The following is a 24,447-nucleotide window of genomic DNA, read 5'->3' on the forward strand; positions in this document are numbered from 1 at the left end:
GTTATCAGATACGATGCCAACCAGCAGGGGGCGCCGGGGACGGGATTGGTATGGTACACACGGGATGCGTCAAAGCTGTCTGTCTCTGGGAACAGGATCAGCGCGGAAACCGACCAGACCTAGATTTTTGCTGGGGCGACCCATGCTCTCTCATGGGCAAAGCCTAGCCGGGTCCAGGCGAAACCTATCCCCCGAAGTATCTTGTATCTTTTTTTTTTTCAAGTTTCAAAGCTTGAAGGTGGCCCTAGCGGCAACTTCCATTATACCTCATAGTATCTTACCTGTGCACATGCTTTTGGGTAGGTACATACTCGATAAGATTTGTAAAGTAGCTACCTACCTACCTACCTAGGTAGGTAAGTGACCAAAGCATGCAAGATACCTACGTACCTACCTAGACTTAACTAACTACCTACCAGAGGTAGGCACCTTAGGTAGGTACCTACTCTAAGGGGGTGTACTACCCACCTAATGCCTCCAGTGGCGGGTACTTATATAGGTACCTAGGCATTGTACATGTATACCTAGCCCTTGGCACTGATCATACTTGAGCATCAGGCCAATCTTCTCAGAGTTTTTCTGAGTACCTAAAGGTAGTCAACCAAGCTGCCTCTTATAGCCACACAGACCTACCTACCCTACCTACGATGGTGATCAGTCTCGACTCACTGCGGTTGTTTATATGCATAGGTTGTGAATAAGTTGCTCCCATATCGTCGGTTAGGTCCTGATGCGATTCCACGATGCTACAATACCATTAGAGGGAATTCCACCCATGTGCCTCGGTCTAAACAAACAAACAAAGCATCTCCGGGTAAAGTACGGGTCTCCCTCGCTAGGCGCACACCTCCCTTACGGCGCATGCCATGTAACTCCTATTTTTTTTTCTCCTGCCAGGTGGTATCATGTTGGGTTAGTCGGTCGGTTAACCGAACAAGCAGACAGAAATCCCATATCCTATAACGCCGGGACCGTCCTCTCCTCTTCGGATGGGGACGTTTCTTTGAAAGAATGAGGAGTTCCTCCCAACATCGCGCCGCCTCCCCCCCCTCCAACCTGATTTTAACCATCGTGACACCGTGCACGCCTTGCGCTGCGAATCTCGGGCCCAGGCGAATCGAATAGTACAGATTAGGAAATAAATATGTATCGAGTTACGCTGAGCTGTTACTGGAGCCCGCTCCAGACGATCCGGGACGCTTGCTAGGCGAATCGGGCTCCTGGTCCGAGTGCGATCGGAAGCCGAATCGGAGCTTTTCGTCCAGCATATTAATGAGACGCTCCGAGTACTGGTCTAGAAGCCCGTTAAGCATAGTATCGCTCATAGCTTTGCTTCGGTTGGTCCTGTCGCCCAAAGCGACCGCGGTGAGGCGAAGTTCTTGGTCCAGTTCAGCCAGGATTTCATGGCTGACGGGGTCCGTGGACGATAATTTCTTCCGGTAGGCCCGGAGTGTCCGACAGGCTTGCTCCGTAGCTGTGTCGAGGGAGCCGAATCCCCTCAAATTGCCGTTGCTTTTCGTTTTAGCCGAATTGAGAGCTGGCAGAGATGGGCGCCTCCTTACTTTCGTCTTGGGACTAACCGGCGGCGGACTACCGGACCGGCTGTCTGTGGACGGCCGCCTAGACGGGGTATCCTCGGCGATGGCTACCGTGGGACTAGCCTGAGCTGTCGAGCTAGGCGCCCTCGCAGAGGACGTGGACGACATGTTGTAAGCTGATCTCTTCTTCGTGAGTGTCCTTGGAGGTGACCGCCGTCCTCCCGCCGGCGAAGACCGTTGGAATTCTGCCAGCTCGGCCTTGGATAGCACACGTCGAAGTGTTGGGCGAGTAAGGGTAGAGCCGTCTTTGACCGGGGAGGGCTCGCGACTGGTAGAGCTCCACGCCCGATCCGGCAGGTCCATTTCCCAAATCATGATTGTGCCGTCAGACCCTACGCTCACCACCCTCCGTGTACCCTCCTCTTCGACTAACGCTACGCCTTTAATCGACTCGGTGTGGCCCCACTCGCGGTCCAGGAAGGCTCCCGTTTGCGCATCATATATCCTAATCGACTTGTCCGTGTTGGAAATGCCTAGGAGAAATGCCGGTTCCTTATCCGTGGCCGATCGAGACGTGAGGGATTCCAAAACGACAGACTCGATCCCGCTCTCGTCGATGCACTTGAACGTATTCGAAAGTTTCCCGTTCTCCACGTCAAACGCGGAGACGGAACGGTCCAATAACGACACGTATACCGATTTCCCATCGGCATTCATCGTCATCGACGCCGGCGAGGATTTTAAGGGAAGAGTTCTTAAATGAATGGCTGCCATGACGTTGGGGTCGTCGTTTTTCGTCACCAACTCGTGGACTTGTAATGTTCTATCGAGAGAGCAGGTTATCACTCTGTCAGCCGACGGCACGATGACCTGGACCACTCGGGAAGCGAACTCGAGCGTCTGAAAATGCTCGAACTCGCCATTGGCCGTCTGGCGGAATAACTGCGTCGTGCGATCGCGGCCGCAGGTCGCAATGACAAATCTCGACTTGTCCTCGTAGGTTGCGATAGACTGACAATCCGAAGCGTGCGCCTTCATGGACGACACGCACCTGAGGGTCAAAAAGTCGATGATCTTAACAATTCCTAGCTTGTCGCCGACGACGAAGAACTTGCCACCCTCGGTGGCTCGCACCAGCGCCAACTGGTTAACCAGGTCAGATTCGTCATCGAAGCAAGCCTCTTCAAGAGGCACCTTGAAACAGGATTTGATGTTGCCCTCGACATCCCACAGTATGACCTCTCCAGACCCAGACCAACTGTAGAAGTCGGCATCGGAGGCATTCGGGCGGCCAAGCGCCTCGATGCCGAGAACGGGATCCTGGTGTCCCGGAATTGGAATCGGTGAGGATTTCAGGTCCACCTCATCAGGCTTGTCGCCAAATTTCCAAATATGGATGGAGCGCTTGGCATCAACCGTCACCATATTCTCCTTGAGAAATCCGAGGGCGAAAAGGCCCTCGAACGAGCCAAGATTTCTGCATATCGCATCGGTGCTGCACTTCACAAAGGAGGCCAGGTCGAATGTTGCGAGATGACCCGATTTCCCGCCGAGATATGCGAGATCCCCACGAATTGTCACGCAGGTCGTCACAAATCCACTCTCGAGGACGTTGGTCAACTTCATCTGCTTGTCGGCGTCGTCGAATAGGCATACTTCGCCCGTCTCAGAGCAGATGATAGCCTTCGTATCGTCGACGGCGACGGCACACGAAAATGTCGCGTCTATTAGACCGCCAAGCAAAACGTTCCGACCCGGCAACGTCTTCTGGTGTGCCGGGGAACCAGTGTTGGGGTCTCCCGCAAATTTCTGCTTCGGGAGAGAAGGCACCTGCGCCTCGTCGATCCTCCACACCTTGATATGGCGGACGCCCAACGTGACTAGACTGCTGCCCACCCATATCATGCCACGAATATACGACGTGCATCGGTTTTGCTGAAACAACCTGGCAGCGCCAGTCTTGGGGTCGATCTTCCAGATATAGAGGAAGCCGTCGTTGGCCGAACCAAGAGAAGCAAGGTATCTCGAATCGGAAGACCACGCGACAGCCCTGACCCCAAACCCATGTTCGCTAATGGAGACGAGGGGGATGTCGGATGAGTTGTCTTCTAGGCTGTAGATGAGCACTCGCGGAGCATAGCCTGTTTCGCCGACGGCTAGAAATTTGCCCTCCTTACTGAGAGCTAAACACGTAGCGGCCTTGATTCGCTCTCGGCTAGTCCACGTCTTTGGGGTAGGAGATTCGGCCCAATCAGCTGAGCCGTAGCTCGATTCTCGCAATGACGCCCTATTTCGGCTATCGTTTGCTTTGGGCGTCGCGGTGGGCGTCGAGGGAGAGTACGGCGACAAGGAAGTGTTGTAGACGGGAAGAGCGGTCGGGCGAGCTCTGTAGAAGCGTTGGGCATACTCGGCGCCGTCAACGTCGACGACGACGACGGCTCCACCGGCGATGTAGGCAAACAAGGAGCCGACGGTGTCGAAGCCGGTGGGCGAGGTACAAGTCGTGCCGACGACTCGTTTAAGGGACAGGCGAGGCTCCACGGAGGCTCTGCCGCGATTAAGAGATCGGACGGGTAAGGTGAGGTGGGGAGAATTCGAGGGGGTTGGTTTCAGCCGACTAGAAGGAGTGGAGGCCATCCTATCGCCATTGATTTCCGCCGACGTGTGCGAAATATGACCAGGGGGGAACCGAACCCAAAGCCGGCCTCCTCAGGTGGCGTTAAAGGTGCTGGAGATTCTTATGTGTGGGCGGAGTGTCATGGGGAGTACAGGTTGCAGTTCAACGGGCGTGATAAGAAAGAGGAGAACAATGAGCACGTCCTAGGCAGAGACAGACACAATGAGCGGGTTTGCCTTGCGCTCTCCTCTTTGGCCGAACAACCGGAGAAACAGACGGGCAGGAGAGGACAAGCGGAGAGATTCAAATGCTAAAGATAGGTCAATTGGAAGGTAGAGCAGCGGGTCGTTACCGGCCATGACTTACAGCGACGCGAAGCAGAGAGACAGCAAGTACGGAAGAAGGCGGGAGAGGAGAAAAAAAAGGCGGAGGTCTAAGACTACTGTACGTAGGTAGGCATGTGGGTAGCTACAAAAGGGCAGGACAGGCGATCGAGGTGGACAAGGCCGGAGAATGCCGTTGGACTCCGACACGTCGTACCTCGCCGGGATAGAAGATGTTGCGCGCGTATGGATACGGGGATAGGACCCAGTATGGACATATGTATATGCGCGTGTGCGTATGGGTGCGGATGATGCGCGACGTATGCACATGTAAAGATATATCTATGAGAGTCCGGAAAGCCGAAGAACGATCACGAAGGAGAAGGGGGGAGCAGGAGCAGCGGTAGGGGCGAGAGGGAGGAGCATGGAAACCAAGTCGGCGCGGCCTCAGAGCGAGCCAAGCAGAGAAAGAGAGGGAGAGCTCAGGTGCAACGGCGGAGGAGAAGGAGAAGAGGAGAGAGTGTGAGGAGTAGGTAGGTCATGAGTTCGCAGGCGGAAAGGGTGGAAACCGGCCAATAACCCCCTCCCCGGCCTTCTTCTCCTTAGACCGATATCGAGGAGAAAATAAGAAGGGCGATACGGACGACTGACTTTTTCTGCTCGTCCGTCCGTTTGTTCACTTCCGGGGTTAGCTGGGGAGGGGGGGGGGGGGGGGGGGGAAGGGAGGTTCTGCCTCTCAGAGAACAACGACGGCGTTGAGTGAGACAGGCAGAGAGAGACAGTCGACTGGGATTTGGGGGGGAAAAGGGAAGGGATATTGACGGGGAGCAACCGAGAGCACGGGCTGATTGGTTGGTCCCTCAGCTTTTCTGGAGACGGGTTTAACTGCTTGGGGCGTGACGGTTTTCTCTCAGAAGGCCGCTACCCTGGCCGTGTCCCGGTCAAGGCGACGTTGCTAGGCCGCTTTGGGGCGTGAGGCTGCAGGGGCGTCACCGCGCCGTCACGCCTCCCCAGCCGTATTTCTTTGTACACACATGTATGAGTATTTGCGCCGATTATATTCCTGGAGGTATTACGTTGTTCGTTTCCGCGTACACCTCCGTGGCCCGGTGCGATAGAGCGCGCCGGCGAAGTCGCAGAGGCGCGTCGAGGCATCCGTCTAGGCTCATCCCACACCCGTATCCATAGGGAATCGGCCCCAGCAATGCACTTACACGCATACATATACGTATTGTACATACACACATACACGTACATTAGGCAGGTACCTGAGATGACATGCCTGACTTGACAGCACATACATAACGGGGCTGGTACATATCTACCTAGGTAGGTACCTAGGTAGGTAGGTAGGTAGGTATGAGTACACTTACCTCTACATCTACACTCGCCGGTGTCTCTGCACAGAGCTTCGCGCCCACACACACACACGTACGTTTCTGGTATCTCTCTACCCCAACTCGGTAGGGGCCTGGTCTGTATTCGGCTATGCAGCGACGCACGGCCGCACAGAAACCCTCCCGTGAGGCAACATTCGTACCTGGACAGGGGGTCTCCATGGAGCTTGCCCCTAGCCATGTCACCCGAGCACCTTGTTTTTTTTTTTCTCTCTCTTCATTTCTCATGCTGAGAAGCTCTTATCTGCCTGTCTGGGTTGCAATGACGCTACACAAAATTTGATCTACGTTAAGCCGATGGCTATATATAGCTAGATTGCCTAGGTCCGTTATTACTCGAATGCGTACCTCCAGGTGTTCATAATCGTATTCCGACACAATGAGTATACGTGCCTAAGGTACGTGAGAATGACCTCAGGTAGGTACAGTAAGTTCTGGTTCTGATTTGCAGATACATAACCCATCTAAGGTTGATGTGGTTAGCTTCTATTTTTTAAGTGCATGCCTGCCCTGCCCAGGGTAAGCTTAAGGTAAGTCCTTGCAGGTCGAGGGTAGGTAGGTAGGTAGGTAGGTACCTAGGTACTACGCTGAGGTACGGTAACATGTGTTAGTAGCAGGATATGATGGGTAGGTACCATCCGCCCGCCCATATAAAATTAGGGTGGCGAGACAGGCATGCTCATATTCAGAACCCTCGATATGAGTAAACGAGTATCCGGATGGGTACGAAAAGAAATAAAAATCAAATGATGGCGTGCAAGTCCGGCAACGGCCGAGATTCCCGGACGTCGGGTGTTATCCGATTGTGCCATATGCACGTACCCACACATTTGGTATTCAGGTAGCCTACCTTATTACCTTAGGTACCTAAACTGCGTAGCCGGCATCTACCTACTATGAGTAGACCTCCACGGCGCGATCGCATAAAACAACCACCGAGAAACCCGGATAATATCGCGCCTACCCTGCACTTCACGTGTCTTGTTCGCACAAAGCACAAAGCTTCATCTCGGTGAGCTACACGACAGAACCGGGATCTCCATCCCAATCTTATTCGTAGACTCCGTCGGGGCTGGCCATTTATCCTTTGCCGTCCTCGCCTCTCCGGCACTTCGCTGGGCCCCAGGAGATCGCCACCTGGCAACACCGCAAGCCGTAGTCGATGCACCTCCCTTACCCTGAGTATGTACAGGAAGCCATCTAGAGTTGGCATATTGGTATATTCTGCACGCCTGCCCTGTCGCCTGCTCGGCTTTCGTTACCTTGTTACTTTACTTGCTCCGCGATGGCGCACAGTCTCGTGGCGGATCCTGCCTCCATATAATGACGATGCTCGCAACCAGGTCAGCGTCGACAGTGGTCGGCGCTGCAAGCACGTTGCTACGCTCCGTTGTCATTAGATATTAGTCCTATTTCGATTTCGATCACTCGGGCTTCCCTCGTCACTTAGATCTTGGTCCCGCCGGTACCGCATCACGACGTAATTCCTCGCCGAGAGGATAAGCGAGTGAAGTATCTACTAGGTAGGTAGGTCGTTAGTGGGAGACGATAACGGACAGTATTCAAGCAAATTGCGCTCTAGCCGCTACCACACCTCCTCCGTCCGCCTTGGCATCATCATCAACCAGTCTCGACTGACGAACTCGAGGCAGTCGATCAGGTCTCCTATGCTTGCATGGTGTCATTCATAGACGTCAATAGCAGCAGGAGAGTGGTATTACAGCCACCAAGTCTGCACCACATGAGAACAGATAGTAGTTCTTTTCAACCCAAAGCCCCCCTCCCGACGATGAGGCCATCTTTTCGAAGCCTGCTCCACGACAGCCCAAGCGTGGTCACCGGGGAGCGGGGGAAAGGGGTCGGCTGACCTGAAACAGTCAGAACCATCCCGCCCATCAACTTAGTCGACGGGCAACCCAAACTTTTGCCGGATTACCCCGATCCCTCGGCTTCTTCTTCCTCCTATCCCTCGTCCCTCGTGCCGTCCAACGCGCCTATGACCTGGAAAAAGGACGTAAGATAGAATTTGTGCCAGGAGCACTGTATATCTATCACAGCGTCTCTCTGATCGTCATCTTCTCCTAGGAGGAGCGCTCAACGAGAGGAGAGGGGGACCCAACCCCAATTCGCAGTTAACAAGCCTAGTAAGCAGCAGGACTGCGTCAGCGGTCTCTATCGATTGAGGGAGCCGGAATGGCCAACCAGTGATTGGCATATGTGTGCTCAGTCGGCCGGGCCATAATTCACGAGGCGTGCGCTTAGCCGAGATAACCTCGAGGTGCTGAATGGAAATGAGTTTCTGTGCTTTGAAACTTCGTCCCCGAGCGCAGTCAAGCAGCGAGCCTCTACAACAAGATAGGTACATGTATGCCCACACACGCCGGCTTTCCGAGGCAAACTCAAGTCGTACGTAGACGCCTAGAGCCGGTGTCCCGTCGCGAGCCCGTATGCGATGGCCTGCAGCTGCTACACGACGGCCTCCTGGGGTCCGCCAGCCTTTCGAAGACCGTGCCGGCGAAGTCGCGGCGGCCGGCCTGCGCACGTAGCGCCGCCTACTCGAAGCCGCGGAGGTAGGCGCCAGCGCAGCCCCAGTCGACGAGCCAGATTCTGACCGTGAAGGTGCGGTGCACCCTCGGAATCGGCAAGGACAGGGTCTCGCTAGCGAAGACGAGATTTGCCACCTCGCTCTCCGCCAGGTCCGTCCCTCCCTCTGATAACCAGAGACGGCGAGATGCGGATAATCTTGGCCGCTCCGTAGCGATGGAACCGCAGGCCGGCACAGTAGAAGCGGAAGAGCTCGTCGCCGGATACAGAGGTAATGTCAAAGGGGAAACGTATACGTGTCGTCTACTGAGTTGGGCTGTTTGAAGGCGTGGTCCCGTTTGAGGCACCGTACACAACGCAGGTGACCTACAGACGCAGAATATGGTGACTAGAAGGAGAGGACGCTCCGCACCGTGTAACTAAATCTACGTGATGGCCCCCTCACATGGAACAGCGTGGTCCTCCGGCGCTCGAGGCTATTCGCGGCTGGGGTCGACGTCCGGGACCCTGTTAGCAGAAGTGGAAAATCCGTCTAAGACGGAGCCCGCGCCTTACCTGCCTCAACCAACATCTCACAGAACAGCGCGCTAGTCGTAGTTTGCCAGACCGGGTCCCCGTTTCTATCAATCGGCTGGTGCCGTTTTGCTGTTAGTTATCCGCAACCTATGGCAAGAGACTAAAAGGCGAGAAGGATGGATTACGAAATGGAATTGAAACGCTGTAGGTTAAGTTTATCCCCCAAAGCCTCCCCTTTTATACACCTTCTCGGACTCGGAAAGAGGAAGAAGGAAACCTAGAGGGGGTAGCTTTAGAAGTTTCAGCTCCCCTTATAACCCGTCCTAGGTCTATAATCTGTAAAGATAATAGTTCTCATATTCTCCTCCCAAAGCCCTACACGTTCGAGCGCAGGCCTCTTGAGATTCAATTGCTATTTTTCATTGGGAATTCCTGTCCCCTGAATCCGGTAAACTCGATACCTTGAATACGACCAAATAAGCAAAGACCATCATCACTCAGCTATGGGAGCCAACACGAGCTACGCTTCCCAGGGGGAGGTGGGACGCCGTCTGGGGAAATTAGGTAAGCCTTCTCACACCGATTTCGAGGCGGTAGTTTAGACCCCTTGATATACGCACTCGATTCTGAGACGGATCTCACAGGCACCGGCATCGTCTATGCGGTCCACTTCGTCGCCTCCACCTCCGTCTCCTGGGGCAGCAACCACTGGGACATCTTCCTGCAGACCGGGGAGAGCGAGTTCATCAGCCTGGAGATAACGGCGAGGGCCCCTCTCGGCCGCGAGGGGTACCCCTGCCGGCTCGACATCCTACATCACTCGGGCGATGTGCCGCGCCGCAGCCACAAGGTGGTGGCCGTGCCCGCGCACGGCTGGCACACCGTGGCCGACTTCTTGGACGTGATCGTCCAGGCGGGCAACCACATGTACGAGTTCACTCGGGAGGGCCGGGGGTGCGCCGGCTGGGTGCACGACCAGTTCTACCTATTTGTGCGGGCGGACCTCATGGCGGCTGATAAGTCCCTCGAATTCGAGGAGGCAATCAACACCTGGTGGGAGCGGAACGCACCCCGGGGCCCGTCGCCCGTGACTCACGGCACGTACCGGAGAGACAGGCGGGGCCGCAGACTGGGCCGTCGCTCGAGGACCAGGTAAGATCTCAGCTCCACGGCCGTGGGCTGGCTTGATACGTTGTCCCCGAGTGCGTGGAATACCGACCAAGTTGAAGAGAGAGTAATGATCGAAGGGCCTGCGTGCTAGAGGTGCGACGGATGGGTTTATGGAAAAGTAAAGTATGGGGACCGTCCAAAGTATAATGTGAGCTTCGGTGTTTTTAGTAAAATTGTCCGTTGTGTTTCTACTGTATTGCGTATGTTTGATTTGGGAGGGAAGAGGGGGGGGGAAGGGGGGGGGGGGGGAAGGGAGGAGAAGAAGGGGCTAAGAAAACATAGGGTTTCGTTACCGGATACTCCGCAATCAAATAAAGTCTTAAGAGCTTACCATTACCCTCCAGATCAGATTGTGCTCTCCGACGACTCCGACATGCCCAATTTCGTCGTCACAAGACATGGGGAATTGTGTTCCGCCCACCGCCCCCCTCAGGCGTCCCTGCAGCACGTCCACAGGGACGGCAAAGAGACCGAGGAAGAGAGGGACTGAAACTCGAACGCATCGGGGAGATGGCATTGGAAAGCGAAACAAATGGCAAGGAGCTTGCACGCTTGACTAGATGTAAGTCACAGACCAGCTCATCTCCTCCCAGAATCCATCTTGTGTTAGTTAAGATCTCCGTTTTTGGCACTCTGGTGGCCCTAACCCGCTCTCTACCACAGCCCTCGCAAAAAGTTCACACATTTCGATCTCGCAATTCGACTAACCTAACTACAGGGCGCTTCCTACGTACATAGATCAATCCCAACCAGCCTCCTGAGTTCTTCCAAGTACTGCATTAGCCGCGCCTGAGCAAAGCGGCGACGGGTTAGGTAAGCGACGGGGTCCGGCGAGGGCAACTTTCGGGAAACACAACACCAAATTTACTGGAAACCGCCTTCTCTGCCTTGAATTTATCCTCTGTCGGCTTCACTTCGATCTCGCTCTGACAGGTCAGTTATATGAACCGTTCGAATGTTAGAGGAAAGGCACCGGGTCTCTGTTTTCCTTACCATCTACTAGGTATGTCCCGCAAGCTCAGATGGGCCAGGGTCATATCAACATACTCCCCCCGTTAGCTTCCCAGGGCCGGTAAAAGCCCCAGGAGCTTTTCCGTGGAAAACTTCACAATAAATATTTCGTCCCAGTGTGAAATTACCGCCACAGAGCCAGATACAGCAAAATTTTGGTCCCGACGAAATATCGTTCCCCGCATCAAGGGATTTCCGTTAAAATATACCCAGTGGTCGACCCCATGAAAATGATTGCTGAGGTCATGGTTTCGATCATGACCAGACGCGGCTTGACTGAGAGACAGTAAGGAATATCTGTCAAGTGTAGCAGACAAAGGCCCCGTTGACGATAGTATACCATCGGTAGATATAGTACCAGTCTCAGTGAGTATAGTTTGGCCGTCACAGGCAAAGGACAACGTGCGGGCGTAATTATCGAGACAGCAAATTAGCAGCGGCGCGCCCGTTTCAGCCGACCAGAGCCGCACTGTTTTATCCTTGGACCCTGACGCTATGAGTTTCGAGTCAGGTGAGAACGATATTAAGTGGACGGAGCTTGCATGGTTTGAGAGCATATGTTGTAATTCGCCCGTTTCCGCCAACCAAACCCATACCAGTCCGTTCTTTGATCCGGATGCTACGAGCTTCGAGTCCGGCGAGAATACAATCGAATCGATATCGCATTGATGGTCCTGGAGCGTGTGTTGTAATTCGCCGGTGGTAGCTGACCAGAGCCGCACTGTTTTATCCTTTGACCCTGATGCTATAAGTTTCGAGTCGGATGAGAACGATATTAAGTGGACGGGGCTTTTATGGCCTTGGAATGTATGTTGTAATTCGCCGGTGGTAGCTGACCAGAGCCGCACTGTTTTATCCTTTGACCCTGATGCTATAAGTTTCGAGTCGGATGAGAACGATATTAAGCGGGGGGAGCTTTTATGGCCTTGGAGTGTATGTTGTAATTCACCCGTATCCGTTGACCAAACCTGTACCGTCCCTTCCCATAATCCCAACATTGCGAGCTTCGAGTCGGGCGAAAGTGCCACGGAGCCGGGCGAGGCGGAAAATGGTAGTGTGGGTCCGAAAATCCTTGCGGCGACACATAACCAGTCGGGAATACAATTCTTGAATGTATTACGCACAACACTTTCCTCCCGATCGAAGACTAGTGCCGAGTATATGTAGAGCGGACCCGCCTCTATGTAGGGCCCAAATTTCGTAAGGAAGGAATCGGCATTCTCAACGAAGCATGCCAATTTCGTGCGACGGGCATTCGCCTGGATCGAGTTAATAAAGTCGTACCACCGTAACTACCTCCTAAGGAATATAACAACGTACGTTAAGTTGTAACCAATCGAGCATGGAATAACTGCGGTCAGTCTCCCCCATAAGACTCAAGGCCTCTAGCCAGTGCAGGAAGTGCCGCTGGAGGAAACCGTAGACTGCGTCACCGACATCAAACCACCTTCCCGACTCCTTAATATGGTCAACCCAGTACAGACATGCATATTGGACTTCCGGTTGCAGCTTGTCGCGTATGATCTGGGGGTCAACAGAGGATAGAGGGGCCCCCGGCCATTTTATTCCGCATATGTCCGTCCGGAGGGTTTCGTCCATAATGCGTAGACAGTTTATTGCCAGTTTCTCATGCGTTGCTTTCTCGTCTACCCAAAACGGGTTGCTATCTCGCCTCTCAACATTCACTAAGTAGTCGTGAAAGGACTTATGGAAAGGTCTAACAGGTAGAACTATGTCGGGCGGGATGTTTAATACGGAATGCAACGAGTCCAGTCTACCGGTTATGACTCTGGGGTCGATGGATAGTAGCTTCGCGAGTGAGAGTACGGATAGAGGTCGAGCAAGAAGGACGATGGGACCAACAACTTCACGAAACTCGTTGATCAGGCTCTCCGCTTCACGCTTAGGCTTTTCGAACAGTAGCTGGTCGAGGATTGGACTATATGTAGCAGCGAGCTTATCAAGCCCCGAGTCAGGTGTCTTCGTTTTGTAATCCAGCACTTTCTTGAGCTGTCCCTCTGGGTTATGCCAAGCTGGGTCCTTGATGAAACGGCATACCGTGGCCGCAAAGATAAAGAGGGGAGCGGCCATCTCGACGAGCTCCTGGACCACCCGCTGTTCAGGCCAAGTCTGTGGGAGTCGTTGAGCCATTTGCACAGATTTGTTGTAGTTGTCGCGTGTGTTTCCGAGTTCGTGCACGAGAAAGGCGAAGAGGTCATTCTCGATCGCCTGCTTAGGTACCTCATGAAGAATTAAATTTCGGTATGCGCCCTCGATGTTGGTGAACCCGAGACGGATCGGCAACTCAGGCCTGCTGGTTACAAAAATTCGTAGCGGTCGCTGTGAAGAACGAGTTTCAGACAATATTTGGATGATCGTCTCAATATCTTCCCCTCGCCCGCACTCATCTAGTGCGTCAATGACAATAGATACCGTAGAGGCGGGATGGGTGTGTCGCGTAATTCGGGTCCAGGGTTTCCAGATGAGCTCCTCAAACTGATTGCGCAACTTCTTTTCGAAGATTCTAGGGTCGGCGTCGATGGCTGCTTGGACGTGTGACGCAAATTCAGGTTCTCTCCGAACAAGCTGCGCGGCGATCGTGGTGAAAAGTCTAGATGCACCTTCTCGGTCGCCCTCGCCCCTCTTGAAGAAGAAGCTGGCGCCGAGCTGGCGACGTTTTGAGAACGATTGAGCGACGGTACGTGAGATGGTGGATTTTCCCGTACCGGCCATGCCATTTAGCCAGAAGATGGGTTTGCCTTCGGTATCCCCTGCCCATTGCGATATTTCACGTAAAAGGTCGACCCGGGTCCCTGGATAACAGGTCGGGTTATGTTCTTCGGCGTGGGAGTCGAATGCTGCGCCATCGGCAATGGGAAGCCGGCTAAGAACTGTTTTTTGGACAAGATTGAGTATGACGGTTCTAGTTGGCAGTTTCAGTCAGCCCGCGAGGACGATCGATGGTAGGGTGTGAGAATAGTCTGGGGATCGTTACGTCTGATCAACTTGCAAGGCCAGGGAAACTGTTTCTGTGCAACGCCGGAGATCTTGAACAATCTTGTCGACATCTTTGCTTTTGAATGGCCATGTCAAAGCGCGTAAGCTAAACACACGCACGGCCCGGCGGCCTTTGCTTGGCCTCAGTTCCTTTTCCAGGACTTGAAGGCGTGCTAGACTCTCCTCGACGGCAGTGCGTAATGGTTGAGAAGCCTTAAGCCTTGCCCCATCGGGACTGTCGAGTAGACTTCGCACGTTCTCGAATGTGCTTTCCAGCTGGCTAGCTTCTCTTTTAAGTCGGGAAATGTCGTCTCGGGCATCCTTGACGTCTCTGTAGTATTGTGAGCATAACAGAGCAGTCTTGGTTGACAGATCTACCACGGCGATGATGCTCGCCGCTATGCTGAGGCCATCCATGATAGGACCAGCGGTTTCTATCCTTTGGCGAAGAATTATTCCTACACCTAAAAAGCAGATAGATAGCAGGTCGTCAAAAGCAGTAGATGGATTGAGCCCGGAGAGCGAGAGCGCGTGATTGTATTGCACAAAAAATTGCAGGCTGGGGGATGCCTAAGGCTCTGATGGGATCAGCTCGGCTGAAAGGCCCCCGTCGCAGTGGGCTTGTAAACGGTGAGGCTGAGCCGGCTAGGAGAACAGCACATCTTTCCAATCAGGCGACTAGTCCAGTGATCAGACCTGCATGGCCAACGGCGCTAACCAGAAGATTGCTGTCATGCGCCGAGCACATGGATGATTGGCATTGGGAATGTGAATACAGTCGTTTCCCCCCCCGTCGAGGAAAGCCGAAAGGTGCCCCCCAAAACCAGCTAGGAGAGAGGCTCGTCGTTGCTTTCACTCCCATGTCTCCCATCTCTACGCTTATTAAAATCTAGAATGTATTTTCTAGGTGGTGGCTTAGAGCGAAGAAACGATGTGAGAAATTTATAATGGCCACTCGCCCCTTTCTTGGAGTTGATGCAGTCAACTCTTGAGCACACTGGCGGTCCTCAGTCACTATTATCTATCCCATCCCAATCGAAGAGGTGCCACCCACAGCGTAATCGTACATAGTGGAGATTCTTCCGAGCGACGCTAGACTAGAGATTCACAAAGGGGATCTCGTTCGGCCGTAGGGGTCGCCGGCGTGGAGTAGGCTGTCCCCGCGGCCGGTTCCAATACGGATCGCGGACGATGCCCTCCTTGCGCCACCGTTTGGGCGCCTTGACGCCCAGCAACACCTTCCGTGCCCAGACCTTCTTGCCGCGTTTGAACCACCGCTCCTGGCGATCGATCTCCTCCTCGGCGCTGGGGGTCCACTTCGTCCTGAGGATCCGTCGGATCGCCTCGGGCGACACCTCGAACTTGCGCGCCAGCGCCTCCGTTCGGTACTGATCGGGGAACTGCGCATTGAGCGCGCGGATCCCCTGGATCGCGTCCGGCGACAGCCGTTTGCGCGGGTTCCAACCTTCCGGAAATTTCTGCTGGAGCGCTTCTTTCTGGATAAACCACGGTTGGCGCCGCAACTTCGCAGGCATCTTTGACGCCCCGGTTTTTTTTTTCGTACGCAGTCGTCCCACGATCTTCCGCCTCTTCAGCTTGCTGGGCAGGACGGGCGCCTCCAGTTGAGAATCAGCTGCAGGTAGAGTACCCATGTCGGACTGTGTCTCTAATACGGGACCGACAGCAGAGCGGGTGTCTTTACTATGTCGAGCTTTTCGCTTGAGTCGTTTGGGCCCTTTAGAACCGAGAGCAGGCAGGCCTTGTTCGTCAGACTGCGCATCTCGTTCAGGATCTAGATGCCGAGAAATTTTCGGAAACGGAGCTGTCGCCTTGCGATCGGTAACAGGTCGCGCATGACTCTTCTTCTTCTTCTTCTTCTTCGCCGGTAATGAATTTCTGTCCGCATCTTCAAGCAGAGCATCGATCGATTCGAGTGACAACTCGGCGATTGCGCCTTGCAGCTTTCCCTTGGCTACAGCGTCCTCGGAAACCTCAAACAGTCTTCCGCGGCGTCTACCAGCCGTGCTACCGTCGGACGGACTCCGTCTAGGAGCCTCCGCCGATTGGCCGTGTGCTGGGGAACGAGTAGCCGGCTCGTCAGGGGTCGTCGTCCCCGGAAGACCTAAGGAGGCTGCAGCACTGAAGGGTTGGGAGGGACTGCATCGTAGTTGGCAACCGGTGGCCCTCGGATAGCTAAATTGGATCCGCCGCGTGGTTATAGCAGTAGCTGGATTAGACAAGCGAAGATCTGTGAGGCTCTGGATGAATATCCTCAAGGGAGTCGCACGACACGAACAGTTCATCATAGTTCTCGGGGATTCGGATTGCCGCGTGGAGTTGCGCCGCATAAACCGACGGCACGAGAATAAAAGTCTTTTTTTGCCCTACGTCCCTCCAAGTCGGTAGGCATGCGATAAGATAAGCGACGAGACCATCGCACCAGACACTTTAGAAGCATAGTATTGCTTAAATTCATATATATAGCAATATGCAATACACCCGTTTTGTGGATCCCCGCCACCCTATTCACTGCCAACGGCACCTTAGGAGATAAGCCAATACTCACTGGAAAAGGAGCCATATATAAGCTCGTCAATTAGCAGTTAGCTCCTAGTTATCTTGATAGATCAGGCACAGGTTCAGCATCCTAAAGATTCGCATACTAGTTGATTACTTACTGATCACAGGAAGCGAGCCTAGCCAAAACGCACAGTTTTACATTTAGGTACATGTAGTGCGAAGCGAGAGAAGAAAAGGGGCCAGGGGGGTACTCCTTTCTCACCTACGTTCAACAAAAACATTATTTTCTAGTTGATTCAAGCATCTGCCTATACAGGTCCCCAGGCGGGTATAGCGTAACAACGCATCCCATAACTCTCCTTATACTTACCTATCCTCTTCATGGGCACTTGCTGATTTCATCTAATATTATCTCGCACCGTCGAATCGTATAGTCTCTTTTTTGCGCTCAGGCACCAATACGCTACAAGCATGCCAGGGCCCCCCTTCGGGGGGCCGTAGGGGTTTTAGTTTATTTAAAGGATAATTAGGTTATGGATGATATTATTATCTATTATATAAAACATAAATATTTACCCTATCTAGAGGATAGTTATAATACGTTAAACTCTTTAATATACTAATTTATTTATAAAAGTAATTTCCTTATAAAAATACCCTTATAAATAACCCTATAAATAACCTTATAATTACGAAGTTATTTAAAAGATATTTTATTTTTATTAGCTAAAAGTTTATATAACCTATTTAAAGAAGATATATCTAATAAAACTATAACATATGTAACAGGATCCTTATTTACTTACTAACGTGTCTATTTTTTACCTATTTTAATTCTATTTATATATAAATTAATTTATGTTAATTTCTCCTTGTTTAATCTAGTTTAGTTTTTTCTTATTAAATCTAGGTTAGTTTCTTTTCGTTTAATCTAGGTTAATTTCTTTCTATTTAATCTAGGTTAGTTTCTCTTTTTTTAATCAAGGTTAGTTTCTCTTTATTTAATTCAAGTTAATTTCTTATAGTTTAATTTTAGTTAGGTTCTTTCCGTTTAATATAGGTTAATTTCTCCTTGTTTAATCTAAGTTAGTTTTTTATTATTTAATTTAGGTTAGTTTCTTTTTATTTAATTCAAGTTAATATCTCTTCGTTTAATTAAAGATCGATTATTAATTAATTCTTTTTTATAGTTAAATTTAACGTGGATTCTTACTTACCCTTTTTCTCCTAGCCTTTAGAGAGGTTCTAAGTCTTCGATACTAAAACTTAAAGAAGCGTAAAGCGCTTCGGTGTATTTTCTTTATACTTTACTATATAAAGGTATATAAAGAGTACTTTAATTAATATATAATATTAATTTAATCTATTATTATCTTATTACTACTTTAGTATTATTATTATCTATTTATAATTCTATTTATAATTTTATTTATAATTTTATTTATTATATTAGTTTTAAATTCTAATCTTTATATTACTTTTTAATTTTATTAAATATTATATCTATTATATAAAAACTTACTTATATATAACTCTTTATTTTCTTTTAATTACTCGTTTACCTACCTTAATTTATACTTTGCTTATATAATATAATTCGTAACCTCTTATTATTTATATAGAGGTAGTTTATATTTCCTTTATTTATTTATTTTCTTTTTAAGTAGTTAGTTAATTTACCTTCTTCTTTTTATATTTTATTACTTATAAAGTAACCTAAATACTTATGTAGTATAATAATATAGTAAGATATATCCTCTTAATATATTATATAATACGTTACGATAGGCCTTATATCTATATAGAATAACTATAGCTCCCGTAAGTACGGGCTATGCTATACTTATTATCGAGTTTACTACCTAGCTAGATTACTATCTTTATTATTTTTACTTTAATTAAAGATTCGTTTTTATTATTAATTTTATTGTTCTTAGATTAATATATTTATCTTAGTTATAAGTGCTTAAGTTATTTCGTCGTACCGTTATAACCGAATAAATAACTTTTACGTTTCGTTCCTTTTCTCTTATTACTTCTTATACCTTTAGGTTAGCGACTACTATATCTCTACGACTAAGAGGAATAACTAAGATATAATAATTACATTAAATTCTTCGTCTCTCGATTTATATGGTAATATTAATTCCATTTATCCTAGATCATTATACGTACCGTAGTCTTCGATAAAGTATACTTTTAAATAAACCTATCTAGGACTTTAGTATCGCGTACGCCCTGCTTCTCCTTAATAGCTTTTTTGTTTTACGTAATAATATTTATTATATTTATTATATTTATTATATTTATTATATTTATTATATTTATTATATTTATTATATTTATTATATTTATTATATTTATTATATTTATTATATTTATTATATTTATTATATTTATTATATTTATTATATTTATTATATTTTTTATATTTATTATATTTATTATATTTATTATATTTATTATATTTATTATATTTATTATATTTTTTATATCTATTATATTTATTATATTTATCGTATTTCTTATATTTATTTTATAACATAAAGCGTAAATATATATAACCGTAAACGTTTAAATAGATCATTATATATTATATAGTTTATTTTATTATTATATTTTATTTAGCTTTAAGGATTTAATTTATAAGCTTAAAATAATTATATTAAAACGTATATTTACTTTAAGATATTAAATTATTTAATTAATATATAATTTATAAGAAAGTATAATATATAATATTAAATATTTATATATATCGTTAATTAGTACCGTATATTACGTAACGTAAAGCGTAAGCATACGGCGTATAGGTACGTAGGTACGAACGCTATAGACGTAACCGTACGGGTACGTAGGTACGAACGTTCTAAACGTATGCGTACGGGTACGTAGGTACGAACGTTCTAAACGTATGCGTACGGGTACGTAGGTACGAACGTTCCAGACGTAGGCGTGCGGGTACGTAGGTACGAACGTTCTAGACGTAGGCGTGTGGCTTCGTGTGGCTTTGTAGAGCGGCTTACGTGATTATGACCGTTTCGCCATTTTCATGGACCAATCACCTTCGTAAGACTCTGGCCTATTTCGGACTGTGGCGCAGGTTTGATCTTAGTATATTAGATAACACCGCTCGGGCGGGTAGAGGGGCAGCTAGTTACCTAAGAGCCTCAAGACTGAGGCTAACGTCGTTCCGGAATGGGCCAACTAAGAACAAGACTTGTATTTTCTCGCTACGGGGGGATAGCGGCTATCGTCGCGGGCAGCAGGTCGCCGGCGGGGGGGCAGTAAGCCTCGAAATCAAACACCGTCAGACAGCCCGCAGATCGGCGGCGGCTGCCTGCCCGCTCTCGGGCCGGACGCGCGGGGGCAGCGACGCCTAGCGCCGTGAGCCGGGAGATCAGCCACGCGGCCGCGCACGACGGCAAGGCGGTCCCCGCCTCGACTTGCACACACGCACGTATATATGCAATCTTCAGTCCCCAGGCCCGAGGACGTCGCCACGGGGGGTGCACCACCCAGAGACCGAGTCCCCTCAGCGAGGCCGCGCCTCGCCGAGAAGCTTCTCGACGGCGCGAGCCTGCCCCTGCGCCACCGCCGGCGCGCCGCGGCTGGGGCGTATACGCGAGCACGGCCTGCGTCGGCGAAGCATTCCCCCCTCCCCCCCCCCGGCTCGCCGGCTCGCGTCCCGGCGTTAGCCCGCGCGATCTCCTACCTCCCATCGCGCGGTCAGCGCAGGAGCGCGCGAGAGAGGGCGCGGGGAGCGGGCGTGGCACGGCGTTCCAGTGCCTCAGGCGGGTGGGGGGGATGCGTTTTCCCGCGGGGCCTGGCGCAGACATTGCGTGTGTCGCCCACGCATAGGCCGCGAGTGTAACCCGCTCCCCCTGTCCCAAATCCCGACACTCCGGGCGGTCCGGGTCTGCGCGTGGTAGCTCGGGGCCATCGCCGATGGGACGTCGCACGGCGGCGTAGTCTCCCCCATCCCCCCCCCCTCCCCCCCTCTCTCTTGGCCGCGAGATCGAGATGGACGTCTGTCGGCATTACTTGCCCTCCTCTCTCCCCCCCCCCAACATTTAGTTAGATTTACGTAGACACACACCAAAATCACGTATATGCACGTAGTCAAGTAGACGCGTACGTCAGCGTGCGTTGGTACGATCCGTTGTCTTCATGGTTGCGTATTAGGTGGGACGTATATGCAAGTTATCTCCTCGGTCCTGGCCGCTAGCATACTGTACACGACGACTAATGGATAGGCCGATTCTCTAACTCCTCCCTTCCCCTCTCCCTCCCTTTCCCGTACGCATTCTCCCTCCCTCCAACACCATTGATATCTCCGTCTATCCATCGGCAAAGCAGCAACGCCCAACCCCGGTAGGAACAATTCTACCTTGAATGTGCACGTCCCTGCAGTAGTCAATCACGCGAACTAGTCCTCTCCGCCCATGCGACGATCGTCGATGTCATGCTATGGCCGGGAAAAGTATGTAGACAAAAGAAAAGGAGGAATATCGACTAGGATCAAATAACTCTCTCGTACCCTTTCCGTAATAACGCCGTATCCTCGAAGTGCTAGGTGACTAATGCAACCACTTTTAATCCCATACAACCTCTGCTTTCCTCCTGGCCTGAGCGGGTCCCCGATCGCGTCATACTGTTTGTATTTATTCCATGAGCTCCACCGGCGGCCGTGATGTGTGCGCCATGATCGGACGCTCCGGTGTGGGCTCGATGTCTAGGGAATCATCCGTCATATCGTCGACGGAGATAGCGGGTAGGTTCGGGCTACCGCCGTGCTCGTGTGGGTGGTAGATGAGCGTGCTGCTCCGGCTCCTCGTCGTCCTCGCCGTCATCGCGAAATCCCCCGAGACGGGCGAGACGGGCGAGGCGTCGGCGACGCCGACGGGGGCCGCCTGGTGGCGCAGCTTCGCTAGGGCCTCGGCTAGGTCCTCGGCGTGGACCTGCTTGTTCGGGGCATCCTCCAGCTTCATCTCCCAGCCGTGCGGCGGCGACGGCGGCGGGCTGATGAAGAACAGCTTTCCGGCATCGGGAAGCTCGAGGTGGTTGTCCTTGTGCAAGTCCAGCGAGGTGGCTTGGCCGAAGTAGACCCGACACCGCTCGCCCATGATCACTTTCCCGTCCCATATGGCCCGCACCCTGATGGCGGCTTGCTCGTCGAGGAACGAGACTATTATCCGGCTGAACGACTTCAACGGCGACCAGGTGTATATGGGTTCCGTGGCGGAGATGAGGTCACGGATGGTTTGGAGGTTGTCGGGGCGAAAAATCTCGGCGTCCCCCAGATTTGTGATAAGTAGAGTGTTTGTGGGTGGGGTGGGTTGTGTAAGTGGCGGTAGGCTCGAGAGGTCCAACGACAAGGACCTAGAGGATCCGCGGCGCGCCATGAGAGACGGAGAGGTAGAAGAAGTTGGCGATTGCGTCCCAGACATGATGGTATCGGGTCGTCTCAGCGTGCTATTTCCTTCGTCAGAAGAAATTTGGGGGTTGGTGTATCTTGGTGAGGACCGGAGTGGAATCCGAGTCGAGTCTCCGACGCCTGCTTGTGTTGAGCGGTGACGATAGGCTTGGGCGCTGGTAGAGAAAGAGATCTGTCGCTTTTTGCTCTGTGAGTCGGTGTAGTCTGTAGAACGAATTTGCGAGTTGGTCTGTTGTTGGGTTAGGCGTAGGGGAGAGGTGGAAAGGAGAAGAGGAGGATGGGCGGAATATGTATCTGGTCTCAACAGTGGCTGCGCAGAGCAGTGGGCGGATGCATTGTAATACACTTCAGTGAATCCCAAGCGACGGGAGGATGCAAAGTCGGGCATGGGGCATCCCCGAACTGGCACTACCACGCACCAGAATGCCCCCGGTGGGCCGTTCTAGCATTGGCGAATTGGGACCGCCCCAAGGTACGTAGGTATGTGTTCCTGTACCTCTGACACGTACCTACGTGTACACCTACCTTCCACATGCCTCCCATCGCGCCCACCACGCAGGCGTCGCCCCCTTGGAGGTCATCCACATCCATATTATCCCCGTCGGCATGGAGGTACATGTACACGTGGATGGATGCAGACCTTCCCTTTCTTCGCAGCACCGGACATGAGATGGTAGGTACCTAAGGTACCCAGGTACATCAATATCCACCTCCTCCTACAGAGGTAGGTATCTAACATACCGGTGGGCACATGAACCCGATTAGTAGTAGGTCTAGGAAGCCAGTGGCCAGAGAAGTGCGCGCCTAAGCACCTGGATTTCCTGGCACGTTCCCCCGGCTTCTGGGAACGGCGCCAACTTGTTACGCAGCAGAAAAATGTCTGCCCATGGAATCGTCCGTGGGGCCCAAAGTGAAGCAATGAGCAGTGCCACACACAGGTACCTTAGGTACATACCTACATACCTAGGTAGGTAGGCACCTCTAGCTAGTAGCTACCTAAGGAGGTAGGTAGTTACCTCCTACCTAAGGTACCTATAGTTCAGTATAACGTAGTAGTAGTAGCGGTGACCCTCACAGCAGCTACCTACCTGCCCGGGTATCTATCGAATCGACTTGGCGCGTAGGGCAGCTTCTCCAGGAGGGCACCTATGTATTGCACATAGCTACCTAGAGGTACGCACTTGCTACCAGCCAGGGGTGCGGAGAGGACGGTACGTGGTACGTACGTAGGCCGCAGGCCGCAGCAACGAGCGCGAGATATAGCCTACCTAGGCCGGCGCTCTGCGCGCTGTTGGATATACGAATCTGCCTATGGATGCATTAGCATTTATGCACTGGGGTTTTGCTATTCCACCTCGTACCCCATAGAATTAACCCTACATCCTCCCTCGTACGCCCACAATTCACCACCCGCTCTCAACACATCTCCTGCTCTTCTTCATTCCTCCCCACCTTGTTGAGCTTGCGATGGTGCTAAGCCATCGGATCCGTATCGACACCCACCCTCCTCGTAGCACTCCATGGCTATAGCAGGCGCCCCGACCTTCACGGGACTCAACCCAGCCGCCCGGCTAGGTCCGTATGCGCAAGCTCGCAGCGTCCCGTGGGTTGCGTGGCGGCGCAAGAGAGCCGAACCGAGGTTTTCTGCCACCTCTCTCTACCTGCCTTACCGTACACACAAACGGACAGGCAGACACAACTGGCATACCAGTCCCCATCTTGGAGGTAATCATACGCAAGCTGACTGGCGGGCTTAACTCCGACGGTATGCCCATGTTGACACAAAAAATCTACCCGCACCAAACGGCAGCCGATCAAGTCAAGAACTTCGCGTCCCCCAAACCACCTGCTACGTTGTGGCGCATAACTAGGAGAAATCGGCCTACGACACCCTCGTTCGAGGCCGTCACATCCCACGGCTGACAAAGTAGTTACTCAAGCTCTCGTCATGCCATGCTACATATGCTCTGCTGCCGTTTGCGTGTGAGGGAGATTGCCGTGTGCACCCATACGCTCATATATTTGAAGCCAGGGTCGAGTAGATCACGCCGTTCCGCCTCAACGCCTGTCTTGTCTCGGGACTCTGGGGTGCGTCTGTGTAGCAGTGTGCAAGGCGCACCCCGTCTCTATTTCCTGTGTTGGCCCCAGGCAACCTCTCGATGGCGAGGGCGACTCTGACTGCCACGTAAGGGATAATGGGAATCTCCATCCCGGGATGGACCGCGTTTTGCCCCCGCTCTTGTCAGTGTACGAGCTCGGAAATCTCGACAGCTCGCCGGCTTCTCTAACTTTACGTATATGTATATCGTAGAGGTGGTGAATCGACACTGGTAACGTGGGAGAGAAATCGCCAGCAAATCCACCCTACGGTGCGAAT

At 51.4% G+C, this 24,447-nt stretch overlaps 5 protein-coding genes across 5 annotated transcripts; 1 reads left to right on the plus strand and 4 right to left on the minus strand.

Moving 5' to 3' along the window:
• Positions 1–1,154: 1,154 nt before the first annotated feature.
• GGS23DRAFT_596641 (WD domain-containing protein) lies at positions 1,155–4,175 on the minus strand (the record flags this gene model as incomplete). The annotated part of the gene is made up of 1 exon (XM_051518504.1): positions 1,155–4,175. The coding sequence occupies one exon, from the start codon at positions 4,173–4,175 to the stop codon at positions 1,155–1,157; it is 3,021 nt and encodes a 1,006-aa protein (XP_051372175.1).
• Positions 4,176–9,438: 5,263 nt separating this feature from the next.
• GGS23DRAFT_596642 (uncharacterized protein) lies at positions 9,439–10,091 on the plus strand (the record flags this gene model as incomplete). Its single annotated transcript, XM_051518505.1, has 2 exons — positions 9,439–9,499; positions 9,580–10,091. The coding sequence occupies 2 exons, from the start codon at positions 9,439–9,441 to the stop codon at positions 10,089–10,091; spliced, it is 573 nt and encodes a 190-aa protein (XP_051372176.1).
• Positions 10,092–11,098: 1,007 nt separating this feature from the next.
• On the minus strand, positions 11,099–14,765 carry GGS23DRAFT_567180 (uncharacterized protein). Its single transcript, XM_051516316.1, has 4 exons — positions 14,112–14,765; positions 12,437–14,039; positions 11,959–12,375; positions 11,099–11,580 (listed from the first exon to the last, which is right to left on the minus strand). Exons 1-4 carry the CDS (start codon positions 14,528–14,530, stop codon positions 11,161–11,163), a joined length of 2,859 nt encoding a protein of 952 aa, XP_051372177.1. The 5' UTR covers positions 14,531–14,765; the 3' UTR covers positions 11,099–11,160.
• GGS23DRAFT_567202 (uncharacterized protein) lies at positions 14,766–16,630 on the minus strand. The gene has a single exon (XM_051516317.1). The coding sequence runs from the start codon at positions 16,459–16,461 to the stop codon at positions 15,211–15,213; it is 1,251 nt and encodes a 416-aa protein (XP_051372178.1). The 5' UTR covers positions 16,462–16,630; the 3' UTR covers positions 14,766–15,210.
• A 4,130-nt stretch (positions 16,631–20,760) lies between these two features.
• On the minus strand, positions 20,761–22,278 carry GGS23DRAFT_567214 (Calcipressin-domain-containing protein). The gene has a single exon (XM_051516318.1). The coding sequence runs from the start codon at positions 22,081–22,083 to the stop codon at positions 21,298–21,300; it is 786 nt and encodes a 261-aa protein (XP_051372179.1). The 5' UTR covers positions 22,084–22,278; the 3' UTR covers positions 20,761–21,297.
• Positions 22,279–24,447: the final 2,169 nt, after the last annotated feature.

The sequence above is a fragment of the Durotheca rogersii genome, assembly GCF_024521655.1.
Source record: "Durotheca rogersii strain YMJ 92031201 chromosome Unknown GGS23scaffold_9, whole genome shotgun sequence".
Lineage (NCBI taxonomy): Eukaryota > Fungi > Ascomycota > Sordariomycetes > Xylariales > Xylariaceae > Durotheca > Durotheca rogersii.